Source organism: Stegodyphus dumicola, chromosome X1, assembly GCF_044657685.1.
Source record: "Stegodyphus dumicola isolate Sdum_Otavi_A_Nest chromosome X1, ASM4465768v1".
Lineage (NCBI taxonomy): Eukaryota > Metazoa > Arthropoda > Arachnida > Araneae > Eresidae > Stegodyphus > Stegodyphus dumicola.
In genome coordinates this window covers 160120047-160136417 of record NC_140780.1, presented here as the reverse complement: position 1 = coordinate 160136417, position 16371 = coordinate 160120047, and the positions used below count along the sequence as shown (strand labels likewise).

The 16371-nt window shown below is 31.6% G+C and overlaps 1 protein-coding gene across 3 annotated transcripts in view; it reads right to left on the bottom strand.

Moving 5' to 3' along the window:
- Positions 1-1328: 1328 nt before the first annotated feature.
- Positions 1329-16371, bottom strand: part of LOC118181493 (latrophilin Cirl-like) — a 255519-nt gene continuing 240476 nt past the window's right edge. For all 3 annotated transcript variants that reach the window (XM_085808637.1, XM_085808638.1, XM_085808639.1), the window contains 3 exons: positions 16001-16120; positions 12191-12254; positions 1329-11202 (listed from right to left, as the gene is read on the bottom strand). In XM_085808637.1, coding sequence (XP_085664763.1) covers positions 10394-11202; positions 12191-12254; positions 16001-16120 — 993 coding nt within the window. In that variant the 3' untranslated portion in view covers positions 1329-10393. The remainder of the gene's footprint in view (positions 11203-12190; positions 12255-16000; positions 16121-16371) is intronic.

The window sequence follows — 16371 nt, the reverse complement described above, 5'->3', positions numbered from 1 at the left end:
GTCAAATTTTTAACTTCAACTTACTACTTCCGGCCAGAACGTAGTTTTGGAATCCCTCTGAATATTTAATGAGGAGGAGCGGTATTTAAACCGCGAAGCCTACTTGCAGAGAGAATCAGAGTTTCTGATTTGCGCGCGTCTGCCTTTTGGCTACTCTCTCTCTCAAAGCTGTTATTATGCTCGGCCGTACTCAGGCCCTTGATAAGCTTCGTAGTCAAATAGAGTTAAAGGGCCAACTCGATTAGAATCTTGATAGCTTCGGCTATACCTCTTTAGTTAATCTTAGTTTTAGTTTATTTTTTAGTCTCCTAAGTTCAAGCCCAAGTGTCGGCTTGTATTGCACACTCCAAGACGGAGTTTTGTTAAATCTTATTGGAATAAGAGAGGGATAGTTCCCCCTTCTCGCTTGTCGTTTCCTGAACTCAAGCGATTATTCGCTTACCAGTTCTTAAGGTTTTCACTCATAATTGCAAATACTCAGTGATAAACCCCACACTGTAATAAGAAGAAACCATATGCATTTTTTAGTTACACCATTAATCTTTGATCAAGTATGCGTCCAAAGATCTTCAAGTCTTGACTTAATAAACATTAGATGTCATTTACATGCAGTGTACCAAAATTAATAAAGTCTGCTATTTGTATTATAGCGTTCTATGGGTTCGTGGATTTGGAATAATTCATGATAACACTTGATGAAGAATCAAAACACAGTTTATTCGCCAGTATTACAGAGAAAAGTTCCAAAGACACGTTTACAGTCATCCAAAAACTACGATAAACACGCTGAAACATTCAGCAACACAGCCTTCAGGTTATAACGGTGAAGACAGCTTCACGGATAAGTAGAGTAGAGTAGAGCCCTCAGCTCGGTCGATCGCTCTCAAGCTAATCTCTGAATTCACACACTACTACATTCTCCGCGTGCAGGAGGGGTATATATAGCTTTAACCTACCTTCGAAAATATTCCCGAGAAAACCGCTAAAAATGCGTTCAAGAATTCTTTCGCTCCGTCTATGGCATATCGCCAATTTCGCCGCGAAATATCGCCAAATGGGAGATTGCGCGCCAAATCTGGCAACCCTGTCACTTTCTAGCAACTTTAAACCCGCTCTGCGTGGAAGCTATCTCACTGCAGCTGGACGTTTCGCAACAGTATTTGGAATATTCTATGGCTATTGCTCGGTGATATCAGAATATTCCCTGTTTGAAAGGTTTCGCAGTTTTCGTCAGTTATAAATTATTTACTTTCATTTGTTCAAAATTAAGTAAAATGATTATTTTGCCATGAAATTATTTGATTACTTACGTAGAAGTTCAAACAAAGTACTTTTTAAAACTTTATTTTCAAAAGATCATTAATTAAACAAAACAATAATTTACAATGAGCAAGTAGTACACAGTACAAAGCCATTAAACATTAATTTGTGCAAACAGCAAATATCAACTTCAGCAGGATAATTTCTTGGAAATGACAAGTATCACAGCAGCAAAAACAACTGATTTTCAATCAGGAGTTTTCCCAAAGTAACTAGACGTTGAGCATAATCACAATTCCTGAAATGAAATGAGGGCGGGAGGGGATGGGAAACATATGTCCATCCTGATACATATTTGGGGAAAGGGAGAAGAAAATGTAGACATACATGAAAAAATGCACCTGAAATCAAACGTCATGTTTCATATCATATATGTAAATAGTAAAGTACAATATATAAACATACTTGCACAACTCCAAAGACCAAAAATATGCACTCAAGAATTACACCTGAACAAATACATGTGAATTTATATACAGATATTAATTACAAAATGCACCTTGCATGACACACAACACCTAACTGATTTTGACAAAATCTAATATTAGATACGACTCTGCCATAATAAAATTTTGAAAGTTTATAAGCTGCTTTCAAATAGTTTCGAAGGGCCAGTTTTTTTTTTTCCTAATGATTTCAATGAAAGACATATGAGTAAAGTAAGGGTCAGTTTAAGTTGCTTTTGTACATGTGCAAACATATTCATGGATGCAAAAAATTGAGAAGTTATTAAACGAATGCATATTACAGATTGACATCAAAAATTCAGTTCTTTTAGATTTCCGGCATAAATTTAGAAGCGCATTTTCAAATTTACCACGTTGGCGCGTCACTGTTATCTGGAGGCGCTATTCCGCAGAAAGAGCTCGTAGGCCTTGCGAACATGCGAACAATCATTTATGCTTATTTTTTTCATTTTGTCATTTATTTGTTACTGTATATCTCCATTATGGATTCAGGCTAACAAAACTTGCCAAAAGTAGAGAAAGTGGGAATGCTAAAAAAACTTGACCGTATAATGTAGTACACTAGTAGTATACTTTCTGAAACACTTGACAGTAGCTCTTCAATACAGCACGATTAATGAACTTTTCCATCAGTGGATCAAAAAAGCAAATAGTCCAACCTCTAATTATTTGCTTTTTGAAGATGTAGTAATTATTTAAATTCTATGCCACAACTTTAGTTAAATGAAAATTCTTTAAACTACTTTATTTAGTCAAATTAAAAGTCTGTAGAATAATTTCATTCAACTGAATTTAAATTCTACAGAAATGCTTCATTTAGTTGGTGAAGCCTTAACATTTAATTTACTTTTCATTCAGTGCTTAAAATTTTCTTTTTTTAATGGACCATATTGGTAATCATTTCCTGTTAAAATATGCATAGCATATATAATTTTTCAGGCCCGAATACCGCTGGATTTTTGAATGTAAACTTGTACTGAAATCAAGACAGAATTGGCTGATAAGCTATTAAAATGAAGAATATTTATCTTTTGGAGCACATTTTATCACAACCAGGCTGTATTTTGTTACAGAAATTGAAGTTCTGAAGTAACCGGAGCTGGTTGTTGTTCATCTAAAGTTCTCAATCTAAGAACAAGTATTCCTCACAGGTATCAGTTTTGTTTACTAAGAATGCAACTTACGGCATATCTTAAAACACTAATTACAGTAATGAATTCAGTAAATTTAGTACAGTACGCTGTAAACTGCAGAATTATTAGAATTATTATTATTATCTAAAGGAATGTACAATGAATGGCAACAGCAGGTATAAAAGGCTCATCTTTTTATTGGTTTTTTTAAGTGTTGTTGTTTTTCAAATTAATGAAATACTTGTTAATATAATTTGACAAAAAGACTGACCGATTCATTTTCAAAACAAATTGAAAGAATACGTACAAAATAAGTTTTATACAGTCAATATTCTCTATAAAAAGTTATGCGAAGTACACAGTATTTCTTTCAATATATATAGTTATATATATTCGATATATTTACTTATATTTTATTTTATATCTCTATTCCAATTTCTTTTTGAACCGAAACAACAATGACATTTTAATGTTTACAGAGATATTGAACATTATAGTTTATCGCATATTTTCTGTAAATGCAAAAAAATCAAGTAGCATAAGTATCACAATTATTTTAAGTGTTGTTGTTTTTCAAATTAATGAAATACTTGTTAATATAATTTGACAAAAAGACTGACCGATTCATTTTCAAAACAAATTGAAAGAATACGTACAAAATAAGTTTTATACAGTCAATATTCTCTATAAAAAGTTATGCGAAGTACACAGTATTTCTTTCAATATATATAGTTATATATATTCGATATATTTACTTATATTTTATTTTATATCTCTATTCCAATTTCTTTTTGAACCGAAACAACAATGACATTTTAATGTTTACAGAGATATTGAACATTATAGTTTATCGCATATTTTCTGTAAATGCAAAAAAATCAAGTAGCATAAGTATCACAATTATATTTAACAGAGAAAATGCAATCCTACATATTGTACATTTTGTGTGAAATCAACTTACAATACAAATTAAATAAAATTTATATTATAAATAAAAGAATAATTTTCACCCATTTCAATATTTTTTTCATAGAAACTAATTCTCGGCAGTATTTTGAACACCACCGAATAGAATATGGAAACAGACCTATTAAAAAAACGTGTTTTAAACATCATCAAAAAATCACAAACGGCACTTCATTTATGAGAATAAGCAATCGCTCTTTTCAAAGAAAAAATTTAAAACAGTAAAATAATATTTGATAATGTGCTCTATTATTTAGACATCTTGGAATAGAGGCGAGAGGGGAGAATCATACTTTCATCCTTGCATATAGAATTTCCAAAAGAAGCGCTGCCGATATTATGAAATGTTAAAATTCTTAAAGAAACGGTAATATTAAATACATTTTCCTTTTTCTCAGCAAAGTTTTAAAAACACAGAATTAATAATCACGTTTGGGCTAAATCAATAGATTTTGATTAATCAAGGAAAATTTTCAACACCATCAATGGATTGCCAGTTGGGCCAATTTTGCAGTTACAAATAATAAAGAATTAATTCTCCGTATGAGAATTTGTTTTATTCATAAAATGCTATACAGCCATGAAATTTTGCTTTCATGTAATCGGTGGCGAGATATGTTCGAGCACTAAAATTTTGCTTGAAAAATAGTATAGAATTTCCTGATCTCATTTCTCCTTTACTAATTACTTTATTGCAGCCAAAACTTGATTTTTTTCCCATAATGAATGAAAACGTAATTTTATTTAATCGTGAAATACACTATTGTCTAATAAAAAAAGGCAAGCAAAAAATTATTCTGATTAAAATAAAAAAAATAGTAAAAACTTATAAAGGGTTATAAACAGAGCAAACTTTTTTCAGAAGATTAAGGAAACTGTACAAAATTTAACAAATGAGAGAAAATTATATTTAACAAACAAATTAAACATATAAAATTGTTTCATTTGTTACTTCTATTAAATAGGTCAAAATGCTAATATTTAAAACTAATTCTAATACTTAAAACGCATATATAAAATTATATGAAAATGAATTCTTAATGAAGTTTCATAACTTCTTCAACATAATTCTTTCAAATGGTGGAATGTCTGAAATTGAATTCACAAGTCAGATATGATATATAATTGAATTTCATTATTTTTTGTGATTTATTCAAAGCAAATAAATGAATAATGTACTAAAAATGCTTCTGTTTAAAAACAAACAAACAAACAAACCCATTTTTCATTTACATACCTTACGTACAAGTCAATCAAGAACATTTTTATAACCCAAGATTAAATATTATGCTGCTGTTTTGTTTTAAGATGTGGAAAATTATACAATCCACACGTTATTATTATTATTTATTGAAGTGTATACATTAATTACCATGCTTAAATTCTGAACACGACTAACAGTAGGATATACAAGGGCTTTTGTAAAGATATTTAGAATCCACTAGGAAGCCAGCTTATTTTGGCCTTGTGAACATATTCAAAATGTAGCGATTGTGAGTGTAAATATTGCGTTAATAATTTTGAATTGCATCATAATGTGAGACGAATGCGAATCAGAGGTAATTTGTTCACTGTTACGTATAGACGATAGAAAATGAAGTTATGTGGCTTATTAACTTTTTTAACTAAAAACAATTGTACGAAAAATGTAAGTAAAATGAAGCATTTATAAGGATTGTGGATATCTTCTCCAATCATGGTTTGAGTTGGTTTATTTAATTGTTGCAAAGCAAACGAGGGCTAAGGGAATGGATGCTTTCGTGAAGGACTTCCTAAGGGAAACGCTCGTATATACGCTGGACATGAAGAAAACTACAAAAACAGGCCTACCCCGTTATTGTTATTATTTATTACAGTGTATACATTAATTAACATGTATTAATTCGATAATATATCATGTTTAAATTATACCATTCGATACCATGTTTAAATTCGTTCGCCGATATTTCAAACCCTGGATCAAACTTCGAATGTTCAGCGACTTTAATGCTCGGCCGCTGGTGGGCCTCTCCTTCATCGAATTCTATTTCAGAAACATAGAAATAATAATTTTTTTAAAAAGGGCATTCGCTCGTCCATTCAGAATATCGACAGCAGTTTAATTACCGAAACAAGATTTCTTGGGCAATTTCTTCCTGAATTACAGTAATATAATAGCCGAAATAAGATTTCTACCGCAATTTCTTTCATAAAGTGCCATTTATTTACTTGATAAATCCGAAATTACCTTCACAGTCAGTGATTTTTTGCAAAATCACCGAATTTCAGAATACATTTTTGTAAACTATGTTATCTTTTTGTAATTTTGTAAACTATGCAAAGCTGTCCTTTTTTTCTTTTTCTTTTCTTTCTTTTTTTGTTTTTTTTGTTTGTGTAAAATTACCGAATTTCAATATTCATACATTTCATTATTTAGACTTAAAAGCAAGTTAACTTAAATCACGAAAATTCTTTTTGAAAATAAGATGTTAGGTAGATTTAAAAGAATAGTCATATAGAACTATAAAAAGTATTAATTAATCTTTATAATTTCATTATGAGGCATATGAAACTCCTGCATGGAAAATTAATATTTTGAACCAATAATTTTTTTCTAAATAAAAGTCCATGTGGCTGTTACATTACAATTACGAAATATACTAATCCTGAAACTAATTCTAGTTCTTTCTTAACAAACCTATACTAACCTTTGTGCTGAAGCGTTCTGCTCATTAAAAAAATATTATTAAGAAATAGGAACTTTTTCACAATAAGATGTTATGCATTCAATCTTAGAACAGTGTCAATTTGTGCAATATGACAGTTGTGTAGAATGAATACATTAAGTTATTTGTCAACGAAAATAATCATCAACAAACCTCCTGCCCCCTTTTCTTAGACCGTCACTTGAAGAATTGCAATGGAATACTTCCCGCATGCAGTACATAGGATTTCGAAATTGTTATTAAATCTTCAGAGTTGAAACATGAAAGGACCAGATAGGTATAAACCTAAGAATAATAAGGAAGTTCCTTAAAATAACGCATATATGGTTAATACTAAATTCCTTTACACGAATTCATAATGCACTTTTACAATGCTTTCTAACATAATCAAATATAACATTTATCGGTCAAATGGTATTAGTGCCTGAAAAACCAAGGTTTATAATTAATGACTGTAAACCATACAGCATAAATTAAGATCGCTTGATAAAATCAACGATTATAAATTACATTACACAGACTGACTAATAATTACAGATAGGAAATTATATTCACTACAGAAGATAACTTTGTGTTCAAAGTGTTTTAAAAATTGAAAATGCTTATGCAACAAATGGTATCTGAGTGTTAATTCAGACTGATATCCCATAAATGAAATCTAAAAAACGTCTTCATGTATCAAAATGTCATGAATGAAAAAAGACTTTGGAAAATGACTATTTTATGTTCAGAATTAAAGCTGAATACACACTTTCAAGCATAACTAAATGCACTTATCACAGCAATTAAAAATATCTGTTAACTTAACTAGTGTAAATGCTTTTTTAAAAAAATGTCTAGCATATTTAATTAATTTTCTTTCTACAAAAATGAGAATGAAATAAGTGTTATATTTTTGCCCATAAAAGTGAAATCTTATTTTTTCAGAAACCTGGATGTATGCAAGAGATTTAGAAAGAAAAACTTAAAAGATGCTAGAGTAACCACAAAGCAGGAATATTTATCATCCATGATCTGGAGAAGAAGGCCAGACTATGAAATTTCCCTCGTCAGCTGCAAACAGTGATGGTTATGTATATTGTAGACTGAATGAGCTCACAGTGAAAGCTTGTGATATGTTGTTGTTTGCAGTGGTTCTCAAACCTTTTTGCTCCATTCTCTCTCTTTTCACCATATGCCAGAATGGCATTCCCCTTCCTTCCTTCTACGAAATAATCACGAAAAAATTGTGGGTTTCATATTTCAACGAAAATATCCATTCTGATCGTTCCCGAATCTGTTTGGACGAATTTTTGTGTGACTTCTATATGCACGTATAGAAGAGAGGACTCTCTTTCCAAAACAACTGTAAAATGGATTCAAAACGGATTTTTTTTCTTGACGCCTGTATGTAAGCATCTCCCAAAACTGAAAAAAGATTAGACGTAGAACGTTGAAACTTTGTATATGGGATTACTATAACATCTAATTTCGGGAGTACCAGACATACAAACACACACACACACACATATATATATATATATACATCCACACTTCTTACCCAGTATAAAAGTCCTTACCCAGCCTTTATTTTAGCAAACGTTGGCCCCAGTCATATACTTCCACTTACATTTAAATGATGAAAATATTCATGCTTTTGCAATGTCAAATTTAAAAAAAAAATAAATAAAATCTTCGTCAAATAACGAAATCTAATTACATATATAAAAATTGTTTACACCTGTAGTTAGTCTAAAAATAAATATCTAACAATATTTAATATCAACTTATTGTTGTATCTAACAATATTTAGTATCAGCTTATTATTGTTCTAAAAATATTTAATAGATCCTACAAGGAAGTCATGTGGTGTCCCTATCAGTTTTTTTAATTGAATGTTATGTTCTTCAAGTGGCGCTCTCCAAATAATAGGTAAAACGGAAAAGTGAAAAAATTCATTTTAGTCTGCTAGAAAGGTACATATAAATTTAAGGTTTAACAAAATACTCACTTTGGCTCAGGTGCCTATGCCTGGTTTTAGCTTAGGTGCCAGAAGCCATGCACTTGTAAATAAATAGGTTTATTATGTTTAATAAATATGTATTATTAGTATGCTTACAAATATATAAAATTAATATTTAATAAACATAATTAATAACACATTTTTGTTGCTTCTGCTTCACTTTTATTATGCCTAAATTCAACTTCTTTCAGCATCTTTTAGGGGATTTCGACTCTGCCTTAGCTGTTTTAGCCGTAATTTTAGAGATTTCGGCTGTGTCTTAGCTGTTCAAGCCGTAAACCATTTGTTATAGTTTGAGTTCGTTAATCTAAAATCGAATTATTCCTTCGTGAAACTACGAAATTTTGTGGTTTTAGATACAAGAAATAAACATGTAAATACATCAAAATTCCCGGAAAATTTCTTCCTAGCACTTTTAACGGTTTCGGATGCATTTTTTTCGTAATCCCTTGACTCTAACAGCATAATATCTCCTGTAACCTATTGTTCGTTGCATATGCTATAGTATTTTATTACTATTTACTGAAATACTGTTTGCGGTGAAATAAGATCAACAGTTACTATAAGTCTTAAAAATACTGTTTTTTTATTCTAGTTCTTTATTAACAGATTTTAAAACATTTGCAGCGTTTAAATTATATTCGATATATTTTGAAAAATATTTCAGTTATGAGATATCAGACTGACCTATAAGCGTTTACTATACAGATAACACTAAGTTCTTTCCATTAAAAGCCCCAGTAAAATAATAATAATAATTTTAATCATTTAATTTAGAAATAAAGTACCATTAATTTTCAGAATACATTACATAAAACCCCTAATTGAAATCATCTGTCAAATAGAGAAATACTTTCAAATATCAGGCACAGATTCCCGTTTTTCAATGATCAGGTCTTTGGATCGATTTTTTTCCCCGATGCATAGATGAATTCGCTGTATTTATCTATTTTATAATGCTTTATAAATTTCAAGGGAAGCTTTTGTTCATTTGTCTGTACTTTTGTATGCATTAAGTACGTTATTTTGTTTTAACGAGTGACATACAGTATTATTTTTGGTTTCCTCAGCAACCAAAATAAATTCCCCAACTTCCTATTTTTTAAGAATATATTTAAAAAGATTTTTGAATTTAAGATTTTAAGAATATACTAGCACTTAAAAGATTTTGGGCAGCACTCTTGTATTTAATCCGTCAAATAAGGGAGGGGGAACTTGTATACGGTGTTTATTATTAGTATTAAACACTGCTTCAAGAGCTTCTTTAGAAGATCTGAGACCATTAGAAAGGCAAACAGTTGCGCAGTTACTTTGCTGTAAATCTATAATTATGCATTTGTTTTAATTAGAAATAGAGATTTCTGATATCTTAGGTATCAAATAATTTTAAATTTCTTGTTCTCAGAAAGACAAAACTGGATGTATAATTTTTTTTTCTCAGAAGAAAATCTGAGCAAATTATATAACTTACAGATTGTTGATTATGTTGCTATTTCAACAATAGGGCATACATTAAAACTTTAATATATGAAAGATATCGCATCTTTTAACTACTAACATTGAATAAATTTTGTTTTAATGGTCCTGATTTTGATATAATTACAATAGACAACATAACTGTCAAACTTTATATATAAGCGAATGTACACAAAATTTAAATTATGTGGAAAAATGTGTATGAAATAATAAACAAATATGAAAAATATGCAAGTAGGACGGCCCAGACGTTGACTAGAAATTTGTTCGGACTAAATAATATTTTTACTTGTTGAGGATGGAATGCCAATATACATGTCAAGCTCAACAATATGTGGTGAGTTTGTAGTGCGATTGAGTCAAGGCATCATCTTGTATCCTACTTACAACTTTATCCCCATCTAATACAGCTAATACTACGGCATTATCAGCAGGACTCTGTAAAAGATCAGGCAAATGTGGCTCCCACATTTCGAGTGGATCTTTTTGGAGAGTTTGCTTTTCAGTAAATAAACTAGCAGAATTTTCTGGACTAGATGTTTTTTGCCTTAGAGACATGTCTGTTGAGCTTTTACCTGTATGATAAGATATATTTTGATTTGCTTCCCATAACACTTTTTCTTCTTTAATAAATTGTTGTATTTGGTTTTCTTTTGGTATTGGGTAAGAAGTTTGGTTTGTGTTCTGTCTATTCTGACCTCCCACAACTAATAAAGGTTGCTGATCATATCCGTAACTTGAAGATGAATGCTGACTGAGATCTGAATGGTATCCATAATAATTTTCCGCAGGAGGAGATCTTTGACAAGACTGAAAGTTTTTACTGTTACTTTTCACTGTAGTACTGTTAGTTAGTCCTGTTGGTTCATCATCAATTGTCTCATATATATGATCCATAAACTGCCCATTTTTTTGTGACAGAATGAAAAAGTGATGACATTGATCCTGATGTCTAGGAGATTGAGAAGTATGAAACTTAGAAGGTGTAACATCTTGTTCTTCGACAGCATTTGTTTCTGAATAGTAATCTGGTTGCTGATGTAAATTTCCGCGTGACATCCAAAACATATTTTGTGACATGTGATCTCCAGTCTCATTATTTGCGCTTTGTGAAGGTACTGCAGGAGAAGAATCTAGGAAATAAAAAAAGAAAATATCGTTTAAGATATAACAAAACATTGGGCGGCGCAAAAATAGTTATATCATATTAAAAGCAATATGACAAAAAAATATCGCTATTAAGTTAATATACAAGTGAAAGATTAACATGTAATATCAATAAGTTTTGGGTGGATGCATCTGGCAACATACATCAGAGAATTTCATGTACTATTAATTCGAAAGAAGCCGGCGTATGAAATGTACGGCACGCTCATCTGTCCTGACACTGGCGGATTTCTTCCTTTGGAGTTACTTTAAAGATAAAGATTACACCTTTAATAATTTAAAAATGAACTGTGTGAAGCGATCACCAAGGAATATAACTCAGGCTGAAAAGTATGGCAATACGTGCGAACGTGCTGTTTATAGTTTTTAGGTGTACCTCGATCTTGAGGGCGGCCCACCAGCAGCCGAGCGGTAAAGACGCTGAACACTGGTAGTTCGGTCCGAGGTTCGAATCCCGCGAACGGGCGACTGCATGGGCGTTTTCGTGGTTTTCCCCGTGTGTAACGTGTATACGAGCCAGTTTCCCTTAGAAAGTCCTCCACGAAGGCATCCCTCACCTAAAGCAGATAGCCTTCGTGTGCTTTGCCATAATTAAATACACCAACACCCTTCGTTATAAACTATATTCTTGAAAATTATTTTGAGTCATATCGCTTTAAATATGATATTATTACTACTGTGCATTCAACACTATTACTGAAACAAAGTAAGACAGAAAAAGTTAGTTTTATGCGGAAAGAAACATTTAATTCCTAACTTATAATATTTACTTTTTATGTTGAAATTTTTTTTTTCAAATTCTGTTTTGATGAAAATTTAAATACTGTCATTTATTTATCTATATATAAATGACAAAATGATCTTGAATGAAATATAAGTATCAATATAAACTGTATCTACAATTCCAGCATATCGCATTAAATGATATATTTAAAAAATGTAAATATGTCATACCTAATGGAGTGTTTACTTTAGAGCTGTTACACTTCTCCTTTCCCAGCCTCCAAAATTCTTGCGCCTGAAATTAAAAGAAATTTTATTTTTAATCAAATAGAAACTAAATACAGTGATGGCTCGTTACACTGGCGGTTCAAAGAATCGAAGGATCACTGTGCAGGGTTTCATCTCCCAATAAAATATTAACATCTTAAATTTAATTAGAAAATTTTAATTCATAATAGCTTTAAGCAAAACATAACAAAGCAATTTTCAGCAGAAACGAAACCAGAATGGGCTTCTAATGATATTTAATTGCATAGGAGGTTTTAGCCCATGACCGCATTCGCTCTTCATTTCTTTGACTTAATTTCATTCGCGGGAGATTAATTACTGCAAATTTCTATAAAAAGGAGAGTTAATGTTAAAAAGGCTTTTTTTATTCCCCTTTTTTTGACACACTACCTATTTTTTAACAACGAAGTTGATTCAAAACAGAAAAACAAAATTTTGCAAACAATACGAATGTAAATAATAAAATAATTTAGAATCAAACATGCAGTGTCATTCTTATGTGCAATGTCCTTCATTTACCAAAATGTAATTTTTATAATTTTTTCTTCATGTTAGAGTTAGAATACTATGAGGTATTTCTCCCGCCTTCTTAGCATGCCTTCGCGGTGTAATAGCCAGCACACTCAGTGCGTATTCGAGAGGTCCGAGGTTCGAGTCTCGGGGAGGGCACTGCTCATTTTTCACGTTTCCCGCATCAAAATAACTTAATGATCCCATAACTGGCGCCCTAGGCAGTCTAGAACCATGGAAAACTCCACAGTTGACCTGGCCCCATCCATATCACCAATGACTATATGGAAGGATTTGGCTACATTGTCGACACCATGAGAGCTTCAATGAGGCTCCAGTGCCTATTTGATGGAAAAGATTCAGCAGCAGCATTCATGGACTACCTGGACGACCGCTTAATTTTGTACCCAGGTAGGCAAAATCCAGAAAGTGGAGATTTCAACTTCTGTTCTCCGAGGACAAGCCTTGAGTTGGTATAAAGGCGTCGGCAGATTCCTACTTGGAGAACCAGGTACACCAACATACACGTACCAAAACTTCTAAACAGCCCTTCTAAAAGCCATTCCAGTCGTAAAGAATCGTGCACAGTTAAAAGCCAAACTATACAGCCGGTACCAAATGAACGGGGAAGATTTCACAAATTTTATTCTGCGGAAAATTCAAGTGGTTAAATTACTGTATGGAAGAAATCCCGGGGAGAGCATTGCACATTTCTTCAAGCTTCTGCTTCCAAAAAATCCTAATACCTGTACAGTGGCGCCCGAACTAAAAAAAGGTGGCGGATGATGTTACTCCATCTCCAGGATCTGGTCCCCTAACCCACAGTCGGCCTTTAAAAGGGGAAGTATATAAGGTATTTCTCCAGTCTTCTCAGCATGTCTTCATGATGTAATGGCCAGCTCACTAGGCGCGTATTCGAGAGGTCCGATGTTCGAGTTCCGCAGAGGGCATTGCTAATTTTTCACGTCTCCTGCATCAAAATAACCTAATGTCTCTACAGTACACACTTCTTTCCGTATATTTGGGACGAAATTATTTTTAATTTTCCCTGTTACCTGATAAAACATTTCTTAACCCCATTCATTGCCGTTTTTACATTTGCAGTATATCTTTTTTAATGTTTTTCAGCTGGCGAGTTTTTGGCAACAAAACGAATTTGAAATTAAAAATCACAAGATCAGCCTCGTAAATTTCACAATTATCAAACAGAAATTCCATTTTTATTTAACCATATTGACAATAGCAGACCATCAACTCTATATGGATCTACATCCACACTTCGATGACAAAGACTTAAAAAATTGACTACAAAGATCGAAAGTTTAGAATAGCAGACAAATTCTGGGAACAAACATTACATTTTCTTATTCATTATGACACTCAACAAAAAATATTGCAAACAGTTATTTTTGCAAGCATTTAAAAAAATATGTAGTAAATATGTAGTCAGCTTATGGTCTCTGAGGCTACATTATCCCTTACATGACCTGAAATTTCTGTTCGTATGATTCACACGCAGTAGCAAAAACGAAATCTATATCCACCTATGTATGTGTATATCTAATGTATGATTTTAAAAACTAAATTAATAACCATGTAGAGACATTAAGTATATTTTTGGAAGCAGGCAAGATGAAAAATTAGCAACCGCCTTCGCCGAGAATCGAACCACGGACTTCTGGAATACTGTCCCAGCGTGCAGAACCACTACACCAAGAAGGCACGCTAGGAAAGCGGGATAAATACCTTATAACCAAGTAATAAAAAAACTAATTTACTTATTCAAAAACCTTTTTTTAATACATAAATGCAAAAACAACTGAAGGGTAATAATTTTTAATTTCATACTTTAATCTATTTAAACGTTTTAAAATTACAAAAAGTACAATGTATAGGCAGGTAAGTTGGAAGTAATGTGGTAAGTAATTTGGAACAAGGTTAAAAGAAAATTATTAAAATTCCTCATACATACATCACATCTATTTCATATAATAAAATATGTGCTCTTATGCATAATATATATATATATATATAATATTAGTATTAATTAGTAATAATGGGTGCAGCCCCCAGTCCACCTAGCTAGCCATATGACTAAAAGAAGGACCGGCTAATCCAACCAAAAAGACGGAAGCAGCAGCCCGGCTGCCCCCCCGAAATAAATAAATAAGCAATAATAAAAGTAGATCTAGTTCTCGATTCCAGTAGTCTTTTTATTCATACTAATAATGTTCATTATTAATTCATATTAATAATGCATATATATATACATGTATGTATAAATAGAGAGAGAGAAATATTTAGGAAAAAACAGTGAAAAGATATGCATATATAAATGTGATCGACGTTAATTGTGGGTATTAAAATAAATCAGCACGGGGGGGTTGAACCAGTTTTCAGCCAATCGTGGCAATATTATTCTGCAACGTTATTTCACAATTATTTCAACAAATTTATAACATTTATACGCCATTCCAAATTTTCTTACATTCTTTATATATAAAAAATGTCTTGATAGTTTCCCCTCCCCGCCTTTGGGTAATATAAGTATGTGAAAGTTTTGAATGAATCTTTTGAGCAGAATGTTACAAATTTTCTTCTTTTTAAGTTTTTTTTGATTTTCGTTCAGCATATCAAGTATAGCAACTTTATGTTTACTATGCATCTACAGCACTGGTCCAGTTACGTCAGAATCAATATTTTTGCCCATCATCATTATAATACGTTTCTTTTACCTATATGACAACCCTTCGCTTTTCTTATTCAAAGGAATGTATTATTTTCTAGGATTCTTAGTTTTCTGCTAATTTATTAGACTGCTAATTTATGTATTTACATGCTAAATAAAACAAAATTGAATGCATATAAATTAATATATTGATACAAATATATCAATTGATATATTATGTATATGATTAGATATAGGAAATGGTTGTTTTTGATTGAAATTAAAATGTACATAACACATTGGAAAATTTTTTGCGATACTTTTTGAAGGCTTTTACGCTTTCTAACGTTTTTTATATGTTAATAAAGGAGAAATCAATTTGCAAGAATTATTGGCTACTATTTCGTGTAATATACAACAGGAAAAGAACTGAATGATTCATTTAGGCCTTGGATATTTTCGATAATCAGTTAAACGAGCTAAGCGTTTCATGAAAATGGAATTCAATATTTAAATCCAAAGAAATGGAGAGAGTTCATGGAAACTAAAGCTAGGTGATTTTAAACATTACTTACATTACTCTCCTGTGAAGCACTTCCATTGATCACAGACGGTTCACTGGTTTGAGGCCCTCGTTCCTTTTTTTGCTTAAAGCATATGTCATTGTTAAAAATTCTTTTAAAGTCTTGCTTTACCTACAAGCATAGTTTTGGAAAATTCAATTCAATGGAGCAATAAACGAAAACATTCACAATCAAATGATATGTGAACGAAAAAAATAACTTCATACAGTTTTGATTATAAAACAAAAAAGGCTCACTAGGATTTATCATTCAATGTGAAAAGATAGAGTTTCATCATGAACATAGTATAAAAACTCTAACTTAATTAGCACAGCAAACCTAACTTTTCTCTCCAACTGAATAGCATAACTTATCGCAATATT